We start from the raw sequence: 17259 nt of genomic DNA on the forward strand, positions 1-17259 counted from the left end.
GCCAAGTGCCTTATCAGCCTCACTGAACGTCTCATGCGAGATGACGCGGCATCGGCGGCACAGTTGGGCGTCTAATATCCAAGTGCAGTCAGAGCAAAGCATCCAACAATGATGTAGCGATAGCGCCTGTGCGGTGTTCAAGCTAGCAGTCGATACCATGTATATCGATCACCGTAGAAATCAAAGTCGGGTGTTACGCGCCCAGGTATGTATCCCGGAGACATCGGCACACCCTCAACAGTAGATCTCAACGTTTCGCCCTTCCCATGTCGCGCCCCAATATGCCAGGGTTTGGTAGCGTCCACGCCTTCGCACCTCCAAGGCGGGCCCTCGTCTCCAATCACCAAACTAATATCTGTATCTAATTGGTGGCCCTCCATGACCGGACGTCGCACTGGAACGAAACCTCTCGCTGCCATCTGCGCCTCGAAAATCATCCTGTCCCACGCCATCTGCTGCTGCATTCTCATGACCATTTCCAGCCTCCTGGTTTGCTGAATCTGTGCCTGCATGGCGATAGCTGCCACCATTTCAAAAGGCAGTCCGTGCACGCGTGCATAATGACGCTCGCAGTATTGAAACGACATGCCGAGCATTGAGTTTGGGTTCCCAAAGGCAGCAATATAGGCAGGGTATTTGTGCAACCTTCCCTCATTGTCAGCTACGGCTTGTGAAAGAGGACTGAGAGAGAACTTTCCCTTTTTGGCAAGGCAGAAACAGCTGTAAAGGTAGGCGGCTATACGTTGACCAGATTTTCAGGGATTGCGATAGGTGGTATGAGAGGTCCAGGTGAGCGCGAAGGAGAAAAAATGCCTATCGCTTCTTGATCAGGCTGCAAGTCCGGGAAGAGGGGGACACCGTCCCTTTTAGGGGTTCCGAATGACTTCCATGATTCACCAGGAACTGTTGTTTGCCCCCATTGACGCCCGGGAGCCCTAAGTAGGTCACGACATTGCTGGTTTCAGTTTCGCGAGAACAGGTGAGGCTCACTGCATCCATGACAGGCTTCTGTTGCTTCGAGAAGAATTGACTCGCCTCCAGCGCTTCTTAATTTGGTCAAGTTTGCGACATGTAACAATATCGTACATATAAGGCGCAAGATGCGACTTGACCTTGGTCTCGACGGTTTGCAATTGTTGTCTACTTGATCACTCAGCCGCACAATACACACAAAACGAAGTTCACCTAAAACTCTCTCTTTGTAAGGCTGCAACCGGCTGTGTCCGAAGAGTCCTAACTTACGGGCGACAGCGTTTCGGACCCCACCCGAAAACAGGACGCGCACAGACGTGATATCTACGAGTATGTATGTCTCAGCCACGTATTCGTTCAGGGAGGCGCTTTCCAGTCGCCCAATTTCGCCCCCCAAAAAGGCCTAACGTGTTAAGTCTCGGAGCAAGACAATGAACCACCTGCTCTTGACACCATCACTGGATTTTTCGGGCTGGACGACACTCCCTGCTTCCCTGATGTCTTCGTGTGCATCACTTCTATTCTATCCAGAAGCATATACGAAGTAGATATTCCGGAGATCGACTTCACAGGTAAAATGAATCCCCGGTCTGCTGACGAGGGGCATTCTACGGCACTCAGCAACAGGGCTGTCGGAAAAAGCCCTTGCAACAATGACGAGCCTGACGATGGCACTCAGCCTCTCGAAATGCAGTCAATTCTTCGCGCTGTTCCTGCGGCGAATCCTGCCCCAGTTCAAGATGCATCCGGAACCCGACGTCAACGTGCTGTTCCCATTGCCAGCTTGTGCCCTGACAAAGATCTGATCATACGAGAGATGGAGGTCATGGGTTTTGAGCGCCATCTGATCATTCGAGCCCTCATTGCCGCTTTTTTCAATCCCGACCGAGCCGTAGAATACCTTCTCACCGGTATCCCTGAAAATCTTGACGTCGAGCATACGCGACACGCCCATCCTGCCCAGGACAATTTGAGATCGCCAATGCCACAGGATGTAAGGAGTGATCCATACACTTCGGATGAAAAAAGCGAGACAGGATGGACCGATGGGTTACCTCAAGTCGGAAAACCCGATACTCAAGAGATGTGTCTTGCGGGAGATAATGCCACTGCTAGCACCAACAAATCTCGCCCCAGATACCCCAATGCAACTGGTCGCACGAAGCTAGCTACCGGATCAGCACTACGTGAGGAGTGCGTCGATGGCACTTCCAGCCCTTCTACTAGATCATACAAGAATGACGTATACCCTCGTTCCCCAGATCGCCCAGATCGTCGGCCGCTGGAAACGGAAATTCAACGCTCCAGCAGTTCACGTGGCGATGACTTACATTCCAAGATGCAAAGTATAATACCGCTACATGACGACAACGCAAAATATCACCTACCGGACGCGGTCTTCGATCGTGTTTCGGAGGTACTCCGTCAGGCTGATCAAGAAGAATGGAGCTTGCGACCTCGGACGTTTGCGGTACTCTGGATGATGAAAGCAACGTGTTTTGTGAAGGAATTTGTTGAGTTGAACTGTTTCGACATTGCACTGCCATACACTAAAACCAACCTCCCTGGGAGCCTCACGGACAATCAGCGAGAGCTGTTTCTCAAGTACCAAAAATGCGTGCTCACGAAAGCAGTGAAACTAGAAGGGGGCCTGGCGTCAACGCATGCAAATTTCGCAGACAATGCCGACAGCCATTTACAGTTCCTCAGATCTCTAGGGAAAGGAGGATCCGGCTCTGTGGATTGTGTCAGGAGCAAGCTTTCGCGGAAAGTCTACGCACGAAAATGCCTGGAACGGAGCACCACGTTCGAGCAGAATGATAGAGCTTTGAAATTTTTCAAGAACGAGATAGACAGTCTCAAAAGACTCAAGCACCGTCATCTCGTACGCTATGTGGGTTCTTATACGGATCAGCTTCTTGTTGGCATCATCATGGAACCCGTTGCAGATTCAAATTTGACAGACTTCTTGAGCAAAGGGTCGTTTCTCCCTGGTGAAACGGACTGCATTCGTCAAGCATTCGGGTGCCTTTGTTCAGCTATTGTTTATCTAAACCTCCAAAAATGTCGCCACAAAGACATCAAACCAGACAACATCCTTATCAAGCAAAGGAGGGTTTATATCACAGATTTTGGCCTGGCAAGAGACTGGACATTGGGTAAAAGCACCACAACGGGACATGAGATCGGTCCAATTAGCAGGAAATACGCGGCCCCCGAAGTTCTATCGCGCGACCCCAGAGGCTCATCAGCTGACATATGGTCCTTGGGATGCGTGTATCTGGACATGATAGTGAGTTAATCTGACCATTTTGGTTGTCGAAGTTGTTCTAACAGTGCACAGACTGTTCTGAAAGGCGAGACTCTGTCGTCAAAGGAAATCCATTTTAAAACCAACGGCAGTTTGGGGGACTCTCCGAGTGTGAATTACGAAGCTTTCACAAGCTGGGTGCGAAAGTTGGAGTCCACGCCAAATAATGCGCCTTTGGAATGGATCAAGAAAATGATGGTGATCGACCGCAAGAAACGACTCAGCCCACCAGAGCTCATGTCTCGAATATGGAATTCGAATGACGACAGAGATTATTTCGGGCTCTGCTGCGATGGAAATGAGGAAATTGACATGCCCTCTGAGCTTAGGCAAGAAGACTTCCCGGACTCTGCAAGCAGCGACGGTTCGACTACATTCAAATCCATTGACTGTTCATTAGAGCTAATAAACGGGTGCTACAGACTTGTCCGACGACGGAGAATCTGCGAGGATGATTCCAGATCCGGCTATTCTGGAGAAAAGACTCGTTGAAGCAGCAAAACTCCAGGATATGACAACCTTGAAGAGATGGCTTCGTCGTGCCACTCGCCTGCATCGTCGCCGTTTGAACACCCAGGCAATCCATATTGCCGCTAGAATTGGAAACCAGGAGATGGTAGACACTTTGATTCAATCAGGCTGCAGTCTCGATTTCTTGGACAAACATGGGTACTCTCCCCTTTCAACGGCCGTTTGGAACTGTTGTGAAGGCGTGACTGAAAGGCTTGCAAGAACCCAAATCGCTCTCGACAAGCGGTCAATCCCAGATCTACGTGCCCCTCTGCACCTTGCAGCTATGAAGATGTTCCATCCTGGAATGAGGGCGTTACTCAGAGCGGGTGCTTTCGTGGATGTTCGGAACCGGGGACAAGTCACGCCTCTGCATATTGCCACTGCCAAAGGAGACTTCCTTGGTGTGCAGTTGTTACTCCAACACGGCGCTTCAGTATCTGCAGGAGATAGATCTGGAAAGACTCCCTTATGCCTGGCTGCAAAACATGGCTCTGGGAGAATGGTGCAATTGTTAATTGACCATGGAGCTGACGTCAATGCACCGACGACAGATCGAATCCCTCATACAGCACTAAACGAGGCCGTATTTTGCAACAAGTCCGACATAGTACGAATATTGCTTGAACGAGGTGCTGATATCAACCTTCAGCTAAGGGACAAGGCACGGCTTTTACCTGGCGCGTTACACATTGCGGCCGGTAACGATCTCTTGGAAATGCTTGAAATTCTGCTCAGCTTTCATCCTGATCTAGAATTACGAGATCCGGGTGGTTTAACACCGCTGTTAATAGCGACCATGGGTTCAAATACGAGAATCGTGTATCGACTTTTGGAGGCTGGTGCTGATGTCGAGGCTAAAGTCAACAATGACACCACTCCACTGGCCATATCGATAGCGAGGAGGAATTTCGACCTTGCCCAAACTCTTGTCAATTTCGGCGCAAACATAGGACCCTACAACGGACGAAACGAAACACCATTGCACCATGCAGCCGCTAGAAAGGACTTGGAGCTAATGAAATTCCTGCTGAAAAATCACGCCGGGGCGAACAATCAAGATGTCGAGGGCATCACTCCGTTGATGTTAGCAGCAGCGAAAAATCATCCGGCAAGCTTGGAGATTCTTCTGAAGCACGGCGCCTCTGTTGATACACAGAATCTAAATCGGGCCACTGCTCTGTTTGCAGCACTGGCTACCGGATGTCTCGAGGCGGCTTCGTTCCTGGTCAGTCATGGAGCAGACCCATTGATCCCTTCCGAACGTGGAGAAACGCCGCTGTCTCTTGCCAAACGGTACGGTTACACGGATATCCACAGCACTATGATGAGAAATCTTGAAGCTGTCGGACGAGTGATATATGATCCACGATGGCCACAGCTGCCACTGTGTCTAAGTTTGGAATGCTTGAAATACGGGTACGAGGTTGTAGACATTCGGGGCGAAGCATTTATACACATCCTCTCGGGAAATCCACCACCCCATGCCCGTATTCCCGAACGCACGACACCGGGCTCCAGGGAGAGTATATCACCGCGAGACCTGGGTGCGCCCAGTCGCGAGGGATCTGCCATGCCTACAAAGGTATGCACGGAGGCTAGGAAGTCGCCCCCAGATCATTTATTGGAACCTTCAGAACCAGAATGGTATTCCACCCATGTAATTTCATCCTCAAGCGCCAACTTGCGATCTTCATCACCAGACAGGAGCCGCTCTTCCGCCGATTCCAATCGAGCTGTTTGTGGCTGGGAAACAGTTTGCTACAACCCTGAATGTCATTTGGATTGCAGTGGCAGGGGTGTAGGCGAGGGACAAGTGCGGCGACTGCCGCCAGAGACGGGAAGGCTTCCATGACATGATCTTGTTCAGCCGCACTCTTTACCCTTGCATCTCCAACATGTTTTCCGTTCACGGTCCTAAACGGGTGCTAAGGCTAGAGGTATATTCGTCGCTGAATCCGATTGCACGGCACTTGAACTGAACTGAACCTGTGATGTCCAGCGGGGATATTTGGTCCATCGCTTGGATAGTTCACAACCGTGCTTTGGATTTTGATAAAGGCCTTTGAAGTGCGTTTTATGATCGTTGTGAACGCTATATCTGGCTACATCGCATTTTCGACCCCTGTCTTACCTCATCAAAAGCTGCCCAATGCGCTCTTTCTCTTCCCATAGGGATACACGACCAACGCGCTAAGGTACAACCCCACGCTGATACCAATGGCAACCTGGACCATACTGTAGCCGACGGTGAAGATTGTCCCACCGTCGCCATTGCTCGAATCATTTTGAGCGCTCGCGGTGCTGTTCCCGGAAATCTGATTGGCAGAGACAACGCCTGCGACCAGCGATCCAGAGGACGCCAGACCCCCGGGAACTTGGCAGTAGATGGCAGGAAGCATGGCAGTTGCCGCCAGGCCGTGGAAAAGACGCGAGTAGAGGTTGGAGATACAGCCGATGACGAAAGCGCCGATGGCGTTTGCAACTTGCGGGTTGCTGGAAAGCTGGGTGGAGATCCAAAAGTTGGCTTGGTGGCCACAGACAGCAATGAGAGCCATCACGGGCAACTGCCGCCATCTGGCTTGATAGATCAGACCCACACAACATGCAAACAGCGGGGCCCAGATGAAGCGTGTATGTATCAACTTCCAGTTCATGTCCGCCGCGAACCAGGGCGGGATGTCGCAGGTGGTAGAGGAAACGGCGTCACGCTTGATCAGCCCGAAGACGGTGGTGCCAATGAGCAGGCCAAATGCGAGAAATAGAACATAGACAATCACGTAAACCATACGCACCGAGCCGGAGATCAGATTCCGGCTTTGCAGTTCGAGGGCCGAATTCAGCATCATGAATCCCGGGAGGATCATGGCGATGGTACTCTGCGCCACCCCTGAGAAGCAGAAGATGTACTCTCCGTTCGAGTATTTGATCGAACCCAGCGCTCGGGCAATGAACGCCGCGAACACACACGCGAAGACCTCGAACACATTGCCGAAGTGTTCGGACCGTGGCACGATCTTGACCTGCATGAATCCAATTGCGCAGCCGAGAAGGAAGATAGGTCCAAAGTCGATAGGGCGGGTCTGGAAGGAAAACGGCCCGACCACAACTGAAGCCACGCCGAACATCAAGATGCGAAAGAGTTCCGAGTAATTATCCGGTCGTCTCCGAATGTTGTCGATCTCTCGAATGCCGTCTTCGGCGGTGAGTTTGTCGTGAATGACGCACTTGTACACATTGAAGACGTCCTTTAGGCGAGCGAAATCAAGGCCAGCGCGCTTTCGGACGATGTCGACATTGTTGGCGTGGATGGTGCGGTCGGCAAATGTGCAGAACATGGCACCAGGGATGTGAAGGAAGTCGGCGTCAATGAGCAATGCGCGAGCAGAGGCACTGAGGTATTCTTCCATGCGATGGGTGGGAGCGCCGTATTCCATGAAGGCACCGCACAGCTTAATCAGATAGTCCCTCCGGGCGATGATATCGGCAACCTCGGTGATGAGGCCGACGTGATTTTCAAGAGTGCTTGTGCTGTACGCGCCGCTATACCGGTCATGATGGTGTTTGCCGTGTGTGATGATGTCGACGGCGGTGGAGATCATGTCGGCGGACTTGGGGCGCATGGGCCGAGGGCGTGGGATGGCGCCCATTCCTGCCACGCTGGGACCGGTGGATGAAAGAGCTGCCTGCATCAAGGCCGCGGCAGTTGGGTTGCTCTGTTCAGGCTTCTCGTACCATTTGACCTTCTTGGAAGGTGTCGCTGCCCCAGAACTTGGGAGTGACGTCGTGAGTGACTGAGAGTGATGGTGGCTTTTCAGATCATGTTTGGTCTGTCCACCTAAGCGGCTATGTGCTTTGCTTTGGCTGTTAGACCAGTCTTGCTGTATGTGATTAAGCTTGTAAGCAAGGAGTGCCCCAAAGAGGCCTGGTTTGTATTGCTCAGGTGCTGGTACGTAATCAACATCGTATAGGTGTTGGTCAACCGAAGGTTCTTCTCCATCAAGGCTGTGGTGGTCAGTTTTGAATAACTGCGGGAAGGGTACGAACTTACTTTTTGCCCCTATGATACCTTGAATCCTGACGTAGGAAGGTATGTACCGTTTCTGCCGCAGCTTGCGTATAGACGCGCGATAGAGCTTCTCCATCTTCGCTGCCCTCCTGGGGGTGTTCGTGCGCATTATCAGCGCCGGACGGTTTCTCCTGACTGGCCAAAGAACCCTCCTCGAATTTGGTATAGAAAGACGTTGAAGGTTTGAGATTGGACAAGCTGAAAGATCGACCTTGCTCCTTCTGCTTTACCCAATCGATGAGTTTCGACCAAGCAGACTTTGGTCGCTGCTGTTGAGATGCTTCGTCCGCGGCATTGTTCTCTGACGAAAACCTTGAGCTTGGATACCTGCCGCCTTCACCTCCAAGATCTCCGGCACCAATGATTTGCCGGGAATCAGTGCCGCTCGACCTGTGATTGTCGTTTGCCCACGAGCTAGAAGCGTTGCGGTCATAGTTTAGTCCTGCTTCTGGCCGATCTAAGTCAAGATTGATGTGCTGCTCTTCATCCAAGTTGCTAACTCCAGTTTCCATAGGTCGGTTGATATGGCGTCAAGAACAAGATGGTACAGAGCGTCGAATCAAGGGCACTATTTTGTACTGTATATAATAGTCAAAACTTTGCCACAGAACTGGGGACCTTAGGAATAGTACCAAGTCTGGTGGCAAGTGCTTAGCGAGTTGAGTCGTCTAAGCGACGGGACAGTGGCTGTTGCCCAGGATTAAAATAGTCTCTCGAAGATCTGTCTGTGGAGCTTGACTTCCGTGGCCGACGCCACGGAGTCTCCAGATCGAACACAATCTGGAGCATTACTGAAAGGAGCTTGGTATTGGCGTGGTTAGAGAGAGAAGTTTCAGAGTCAGTAGCATCGATGGAGTTTTGATGTGGTAATATCAAACGTTCACTTTGGGCTTTTGTCTCACTGAAAATTCTTCTTCCGCCCTATGTCACCCCTTTGGGCAATCCCTTACGTTTGGTGCTTCCAAATGGAGGAAAAAAGTCCATCAGGTTCTCCGCAGTGTCCGTGTCACATGACTCGACCCGCTCTGGAGCAGCATATCCGCGCAATCAGCCCCTTTTTTTTCTCTCTACAGCCTTGTGCGGATGAGAATTGAAGGACGCGGCTGTGAGCAAATGAGTTATTTAGGCCCGAAATCGCCTCTACTCCACCAACGTCATAACAGGACCTTTGCATTCGTCAGGTGTAGTTGGCGTACCAATGCAGACTCCGATATTGCTACCAACCTCAGGATCCTTTTCGACTGACTGGGGATGAACATTTTCTTGGCGGTCCTTGATTCTGTAGATTTGGCGAGGCACATGGTTCGTCAGATACTGGTCATAATCCCTCATGCAGAAGCACGATATGAGTCCGACACATCCGAAGGCAATCGCGGCATAGTAGACATAGGAGTAAGCGGCAGTATATGCGACGATAAGAGCAGCCTCAACGGCTTCGTTGATTGAGACTGTCACGCCCGGTACCTTGCTCAGCGTACCGGGAGTGCCGCCAGCAGCAATTGTCTCCAGAAGTAGAGCAACAGAGGAATCCGGCAAGCCGGCTTTGATCGCGGCGTCTGGGACATACTTAATGGTCTCCGATGTAATCTTGCTGGAAAGAATAGCAAGATAGACAGCGGTCATGATAGAGCCCACGATGGCGCGTAACGAATAGATAATGGCTGAGCATTTTAGAATGTTAGCGACGGCTTTAGATCCCCCAAAAGTGTCGCACAAGTTACTCACCATATACCGTGCCCAGGTCAACATCGTTTGATTCCAACTGAATCAGCAGAACCGGAACGAGCTCCAGCCATGACGCAGGGAAGCCTGCGAAGAAAGAAAAGGCCGCACTCCTTGAGAGGTTGCCAGGATTGCAGGACGCCATGGCTCCGGTAAAAGTGACTAGTATTGTCATCATAATGATGAGCTGGATCCGAATGTGTTTGACGATACTGATGAAGGGTCCACAGAAGATAAATCCAGAGTAGACTCCAAAAGCGATAGTTGTCTTTCCCACAATTAGATATATGTACGACACATTTCAAGCTCCAAACATACTGAAAGCCATGCAGATTGTTGCCAACTGGTGACAGTGGAGCCATATATTCGGGCAACCTCTACTGATCGTTAGCTAATGTCCAGTGTCGCCATGATTCTTCCGCAACTCACGAGAGGGCCAGATAATGCTCAGGGCAACGAAAGAGGTTGCAGCCACTGAGCAGATGACTATGGCGCAAACGAACCCGCGGAGATCCTTAAAGAAGTGCATTGGCACAATAGGATTGGGATGCGGCCCATATATTTCTACTTCGTCAGCAACGTAAGAAGTTCTTCTCCCTTCTTTAAGTGGACATACCCCAGAAGATGAAGATGATAATTATGCAGCCTCCGATACTTAGGAGAGAGATGATAGTAGCTGACTTCCACGGCAAAGGTTGACCGCCTGGCATTTGTGAGGCGGTCAATCCTCAAAAGGGGGCAACTTTATACTCACCCCAGGATACTCCAAGCAGGAAGAGCAATATCCCTGCAACCATTAGGAGGATTCCAACATAGTCAATCCTTCGAAGCTCTTCCCCCCTGGTTCGAGTGCCATGTAGTTGCCGAAAGCTTGGAGGCCGGTAGCATAGGAATTGTAAGAGTATACAAAGACCCATGCAGGGGATAAAGATGTAATAAATGTACCTTTCCGAAAGGATTATTAGGAAACGTAGAGCACTCATATGCAAAGATTCGTGCTTTCTCACCTCCAGTTATACTCACGAACGAGCTTCAGGGCTGTGAAGATTTCTGGTTTAGTATAAAGCACTCGGAGACCTGAGCATCTCATACCTATAAAGGCTCCGAATCCTGTTGGAAGGATGTTGAAGCTTGAGGCCGTCGCAACGCCCAGGAATTTCCATTTGTTCGGCACTACCTCCCCAACTGTAAGTCCGTGGCAGGTGTGCACGCCTCCTCCAAGGCCCATGAAAACATTCGCAACTATCAATGTGTTCATGGTCTTGGCCGTGGCAGCAATAATTGCTGACATGCGTCAGCCATCCCATTATTAGATAGAATAAAGTGGGAAGATTATGAATACCTCCGACCAATGCAGTACTCGATGCTGCAATGACAAACCATCTTCGCCCAAACTTATCGGAGAGTCTGCCGAAGAGGAGGATGCCAATGGCGCAACAAATCGACCAAATGATTGAAAATAGGCTTGCATTGTTGCTCGGCCCTTGCAAGACGTGTTTAGAATTTGATCTGCCAAAGCTGATAGTAGGACTCTTACCAATATCAGCATTGATAGTCTCCAAGACCGCAGCGGGTGGTGAGAAACCCCAATAGCTGATTGCCAGGGCTAAACCGAGTCCAACTATAGTCCCGATGATGCGCAAGCTTGCGAAATAGCCAGTCTCAGTCTCCGCGGTGGTGGTAGCTAGAGCATTAGAATGCTCTATATCTTCGAGGGTTCCTTGATCGGCGTGTACAAACTCCAGCTGTTGGAGCTTGGACTTGGGAGCATACATAGTGGGGATTCGGGCATTCGGAAAACAATCCCCGAGACCCAGCTTCGCAGGCTAAGCTCGCCGTAGCTCTGGAGAACTGGATTCGAAACTTGACCTCTTCCAGGTGAAATATGGCAGAATTAGCGTCCGAGGATTGTTCAACCCGAATACGAGGAACAATTTGGTGAGTCTCTAAATGTCAATGGTTCGTGAAGTGAGCCGGCAGGTGCCTGACGCACACAGGGGTATGTTCGTCCGAAGCGAAGGGATGATACAGCCGTTCCAAGTAGCCATGGGAGTATTGAAATGCGGACTGTCATGATCGGAGCAAACTCGCCACATCGAACTAGAGCATATGGGCTATGCCTCTCCAGGAGCCAGGTAAATCTTTGTTCTAGACACTTGTGGTTGCAGGTCCAGGACGCTAAATGAATAGACCTGGCCGTACCAGAGCATGGATGATTGCGGGCGCCTGGAAGCCCGTCTGGCATAAGTGTTGCAACTCCACCAAGGTAAGCCTGGATATGCAACTCTGGTATGGTTGAAAATTCTTAAGGCATGGTGGCTATTCCGAACACATGTGATCGCCCCTTTATCTCAAGGCCCCCATGATTCCGAGGCCCACTCTGCACTATTTTGAGAGTGAAAATACTTTCGAACAATGTCCCTTCAATCGGCTCGCCTGCCAGGTGCTGGCAAACCTGCGGGCCGCGGCATCAGATTTGCAGCGCAACGTACTCTTACTATTCAAGAGTGGCCAAATCTTCAAGAACCTCTAGCTATCGCTTGTCAACTTGCTATCACGCAGAGCCCTCGGGTAAGGTTTGCTGTCCCATCACAAAATGGATAAGTACACCAACGGACATGATTCCTAGGGTGCTCCCAATTGCAAGACATGTTATGACATCTCCCTATTCCAACAGGCCCGAAGTCCTAGATATCAAGTGTCCGAGGGACCGGAATCCGTCTCGGAAGGGTGTCCGAAGAGTTAGCGGGGCCTCATGGCAGGTAGGTCTAAGGCTCCGCATGTCACAGGGCCCAGGTTAGGTCGTTCATAATACAGCACGCTAACTAGCCACACATAAAGAGAGCATGTTTATACTTCCTTCATCATGCTCGTGAGTGGTAGGACGGATCACTCTGAAGAAGCTGTCTGAGAGGTAATTATCGCTTTCTGCATCGAGAAATGGTGACTCTTTTTCAATTTGGAGTATGTTGTGCCTGCGGCTAATCGAAGAAGTGCGTTTCCTGCTGACAGCCTTGCGTAGCTTATCGTGTTCACCGGACTTGGAAGCCTCACCTATGGCTATTGTAGCAGCATCATTGCGACTACCTTGGGACAGCCGTCATTCATTGCTTATTTTGATCTTGCGACGCGCTCCAATGCCAACAGTCTCATCGGTGCAATCAATGGCCTTTACCAATCAGGCGGACTGTTTGGAGCCGTATCGGTGCTCTTCATCCCGGATAAAGTCGGTCGTCGGTGGGCTCTATTCATAGGCGGGGTATGCTGTATTGTTGGCGGAGCTCTGCAAGCTGGCAGCGTTCACATAGCCATGTTCCTGATAGCAAGATTCCTTGTTGGCTATGGCATCGGTACGTTTTGGAACAGAATTGACTATACAAGAAAAAAACGTGTTTACTGACTCCCATGTCTTCAGGTTCCCTTGTCACCCTCGTCCCACTTTACCAAAGTGAAGTATCGCCAACCAGTATCCGTGGATTCCTAGTCGGAATGGGAGGCGTTATGATCTGCATCGGGTACATCACCGCGAGTTGGGTCGGTCTGGGATTCTACTTTGTCCCAGGTACTACCAACCAATGGAGAGGCCCTCTTGCTATTCAAGTTCTCCCTCCTCTGCTACTCTGCCTGGGCCTGTATTGGGTCCCAGAGTCCCCCCGGTGGCGTCAGTTGGCTTCACTTCGACCATGGAAAAGAGAGTTTCTGACCGCATACCAGTCCTTCTCCAAGATCAGAGCGAGCATGCTCGCATGCAGTTCCAAAGGATTCATGCTGATATCGCCAAATCTCTCGGAGAGCATGTTCTCGAGGAGGAGTTTCTGCTTCTCCGTGCCCAGGTTGCTCAAGAGATCAAGCACCATGTGCCTCTGAAGCAGTTTTGGACTAAAAAGTCGCTGCGGAAGCGATGTATCATAGGATGGCTTACATACGCCGCGGGTCAAGGAACCGGAACCTTGGTCATCAACAGTAAGTTCCTCTGGATATTAGTGAGACATCAACGGCTGCTAATCCCTCGCCTCACTCCAGATTACGGGCCTCTGCTCTACTCAAACCTCGGATTCAACACCGTCCAGCAGCTGCTGATTCAGTGTGGATGGATCACGGTAGCCCCATTTGTCGGCATCGTCAACTCTTTGATCGTGGACCGCGTGGGTCGTGTCAGACTACTGAGTAAGTCTGTCCCGGCAGGCTTTGAGGCAGAGAACTGACATACCGGAGTGTTTGGTCTCGCCGGCACCCTAGTTGCCTTGGTCGGCGAATGCATCACCTTGAGCATATTCCAGAGGACGGGAAACCGAGGAGTCGCCGGAGGCGCAGTCTTTTTCCTGTTCCTGCACGTCTTTCTTTTTGGTGGCTCGTACGACTCGACAAGCTATATTTACGGCAGTGAAATCTTTCCAAATCCTGTCCGCGCCCGTGGTCTTGGGATATCGATAACCGGCCTTTTCGTGTCCACCATCGTCTTTCTACAGTGTGCCCCCACAGCATTTGCGAGCGTTGGTTGGAAGTACTACCTCCTCTTTATCGCCTTGGACGCAGTAATGTTCGTCATCATGTGGTTATACTTCCCAGAGGTACGTTTCAAACCACGGAAGAAATATTTTGGAACGGACACTAACTGCCACGACAGACTAAGGGAATCTCCTTGGAAGACATCGGGGAAGTCTTTGGCGATGATATCGTCCTGGATGACCCAAGTGTCGAAGCTGTTCATCGGCGATTTAAGGAGTCTCACTATAGGGAAGAGGTTCTCGCCAACTTAGAGGGTGACGAGGAGAAAAGGGTGGAGTTTGGAGAAGTCGAGCGAAGCACCATCGCAGCCAAGGAGTGAGTTAGTCGCGAGAAGGGACGGGGCTTCAAGACACAGACAAACATGAAGTACCCTCTTATGGATTCTCTGGGCTAGTAGCATCGGTGATGTCTAGCTTCTGTAGAACGCAAGAACATGGCAGCCCTGGAAGGAGCTACCGAGGAGTGCAGGACCTGTATGCTCGAGACAGATTGTTGATAATCGATAGCAAGTAATGATGAACATATGACAAGCCCTATCAAGGCTGCAAACGCTTGAAATGTTTCGTTGATATTAGTCGAAGACTACAAAAGAAAGTCGAAGCCGCGAACAATGGACAACGAGTCTTGCGGCCTGGTCTTCCAGGAAGTATGGCTAGATGAACTGTCCTGGACAGAGCACAGCAACCCGATGGTCTCAGAGAAACAGCTGGTAATAGAATGCTTCTAACAAAACCAATTAATGTTTTTCTGAGTACCTGGTAGCAGATCGCTCAGAAAATAGTCTCCTGTGTTGGATTAGAAGCGTAGCCGTGATGGTATTTGTATCTCCGTTGCTGGTGGAATCGACGCGGCCAGTGCAATTAGTTGGCATTCGTCTCATCTGGAAACCAATGAACTACCGAGTTGCTATATGGACATTAATTTGCGACAATGCTATGAAACCGTGGCCTTTATCCCACGCAGCATATCGTGACCTGGCCGCTTTTTGCCTATTCCAGTGAAAGTCTGACTTTGCCAGTCACGCCTCAGAGACATGATAGTCTCAAGAGAGCGAGTTGCGATATTGAAATAAGACATTTCTCCGAGGGCGCTGTAGCAGAGAGATATGTTCTCCTGTGCTTGCATACCTTTGTCCCTTGAGTATATGCAGCAGTTGTGGACGTGAATCATTGCTGCAGTCAATATGATGGAGACCATCTGTGGATGCATAAACCTCATTCCCCATTGGTGTCGATACATCACCAGCAACCGGCATATCGCTATGGCTGAGGCTTCGCAGATTTCCGCACTGTCTTTCAGCATGCCATCGTGCGAAATATTCGGAACTGATGGTGAGATAAACGGCCGACGAAGCATGATCATAACTTCGTGGAACTGCATGCTACCTGGAGGTGAGCGAGGCCATGGGAGGAAGGCTGTCGATCAGGATGTGAAAAGCGAGGAGTCGACTTACTGAAGCACCAACACTGCTGGTAATGCCGACTTGTTTTTGTCAAAGGAGGTATCAATTTTCAATCTATCTGGCAGGCTGTGATGCCAACTTTGAAGTTCCCGTGTCATGTTGTCTGCGAAAAAGAAGCTGGTGTCTGTGAGGGTGGTTTGCAGTCCTGTATACCTAGTTACACGGTTAGTTTGCTGTGTAGTGGATGACAGGGAGCGAAGTACAGAATCCTGGATATCTTTCGAAGTTTACCGCACAGTTGTGCCAAGTAGATATGAGTCTCGCCCACAGCATATGGGTCTAGACCTTCGGCAACACTCAAAGTACTGTTTTGATCAATGTACGGTTTCCAGGGAGTCGTGCTAACCGGTTGAGGAACGGGGACGGGTACGTCCTCGTAGCGCATCGAGCATGGGCGGCCACTGTAGACACTCCATAAGCTGGTAGGATGTTAGCTTCCTTAATGTTCACGTCGAGCCCAAGCCATCAATTGAGAAACCCACGTATCGAGAGCCTGCGTCGACCAGAATATCGTTCGGCGTAGGTTTGTGTGCTCTTCCGAGTCTTTTTTCGAATCGAAAGTAGCATCAAGATCAAGGTGGAGTCCCAAGTCCGACAAAAGTTGGACAGCCATCCCTACGTACAGCCACCCTCGAGAATCCCGCGCAAATGCCGCCTCGTGGGCCGATAAAGTTCCCAGTGCTTGTATAGTGGCCATACTTGGGCTGTCCATCTCAATTTCGAGCAGTATTTTTGCGCGGTATGCGAAGAACTCGGGTGGCTCATCGACATCGGGAAGCCTTCGACTGGAGTAGGAGGCGCCTAGGGCCAGGACCGCGTTTTCCAATGTTGGGGAGAAATATGCTGTCGAAACTCCGGACCGATACAATGCTCGGTGATGGTAATACATGGTTTCATTCACAATATTGAGGAAAGAGTTATGCCATGCAAAGAACAAGTTGGTGAGATGGTCCTCATATGCTGAGTCCCTTTTCCACTGAAGGCCAGCATGCGCAAGCTCGGTCTCTCCATGAGAAGATATCATGCGTATAGTGGGCTGAAAACAATAGACTAAAGGGCTTTGTGTGAGGTGAAGGTTGCTTGTGGCACCGTAATATCTTCGAAACCCATCTTCGGCAATGCGCAACCGTCCAAAACGACTGACTAGTTGCTCGGTTGGGTCGTTTTCCGCATGGTGAGAGTACATCGTATTATCTGATGAACCGTTGTCTGACATCACTTGGCATGTGGAGCTCTGATTTGACTGTCGATTGCCATTCTGCTCATTCGTGGCACCGGGTATCCCGCTATCTCTCTGATCAGTAAACGTGTCAAGCTGGTGCGCAAAAGATCTGGGTGCTACAGTGTCGGAATGTGTGCCGGTCGATAGAGGTGCAAGTAGCGAAGTACTCTGGTCGGGTTCGACATCTATGGCGGAGTCTGTCATCTCGAGCCAGAGTCCTAGTGTTTCAACGTCCCCATTGCCGCCTGCGTCTGAATAGTCGAGCAATCCGGCATCGGCAATATCTAAGTCCTGAGCACAGCCCGACGAGAGATAACGCTGCAGGAAATCGTCTTGATTATCACCTAGGGGGGTGTAAGTGCCGGCAGCCAATGTAATCTCTGGGCTAGATGCCGGTGCGGCATTTGATGGTTGGCTATTACTTGGGTTCCAAGTGGCGGTGCTCTTGATGGGCTTGGTCGCGTTCGAGGAAGATCTGTTGT

The 17259-nt window shown here is 50.6% G+C and overlaps 2 protein-coding genes across 3 annotated transcripts; one reads left to right on the forward strand and one right to left on the reverse strand.

Moving 5' to 3' along the window:
* Nucleotides 1-1660: 1660 nt before the first annotated feature.
* On the forward strand, nt 1661-5457 carry PV07_02207 (uncharacterized protein; the record flags this gene model as incomplete). Its single annotated transcript, XM_016388804.1, has 4 exons — nt 1661-3265; nt 3317-3647; nt 3706-5378; nt 5431-5457. 4 exons carry the CDS (start codon nt 1661-1663, stop codon nt 5455-5457), a joined length of 3636 nt encoding a protein of 1211 aa, XP_016255732.1.
* Nucleotides 5281-8695, reverse strand: PV07_02208. 2 transcript variants are annotated; one of them, XM_016388806.1, is made up of 3 exons: nt 8495-8695; nt 7845-8440; nt 5281-7798 (listed from the first exon to the last, which is right to left on the reverse strand). In XM_016388806.1, the coding sequence occupies exons 2-3, from the start codon at nt 8372-8374 to the stop codon at nt 5932-5934; spliced, it is 2397 nt and encodes a 798-aa protein (XP_016255734.1). In that variant the 5' UTR covers nt 8375-8440; nt 8495-8695; the 3' UTR covers nt 5281-5931. The 2 variants fall into 2 exon arrangements, with proteins under 2 accessions (XP_016255734.1, XP_016255733.1); XM_016388805.1 differs by having other exon boundaries at nt 7845-8695.
* Between the last annotated feature and the right edge of the window lie 8564 nt (nt 8696-17259).

This window comes from Cladophialophora immunda (assembly GCF_000835495.1).
Source record: "Cladophialophora immunda strain CBS 83496 unplaced genomic scaffold supercont1.1, whole genome shotgun sequence".
In the NCBI taxonomy this organism is placed as follows: domain Eukaryota; kingdom Fungi; phylum Ascomycota; class Eurotiomycetes; order Chaetothyriales; family Herpotrichiellaceae; genus Cladophialophora; species Cladophialophora immunda.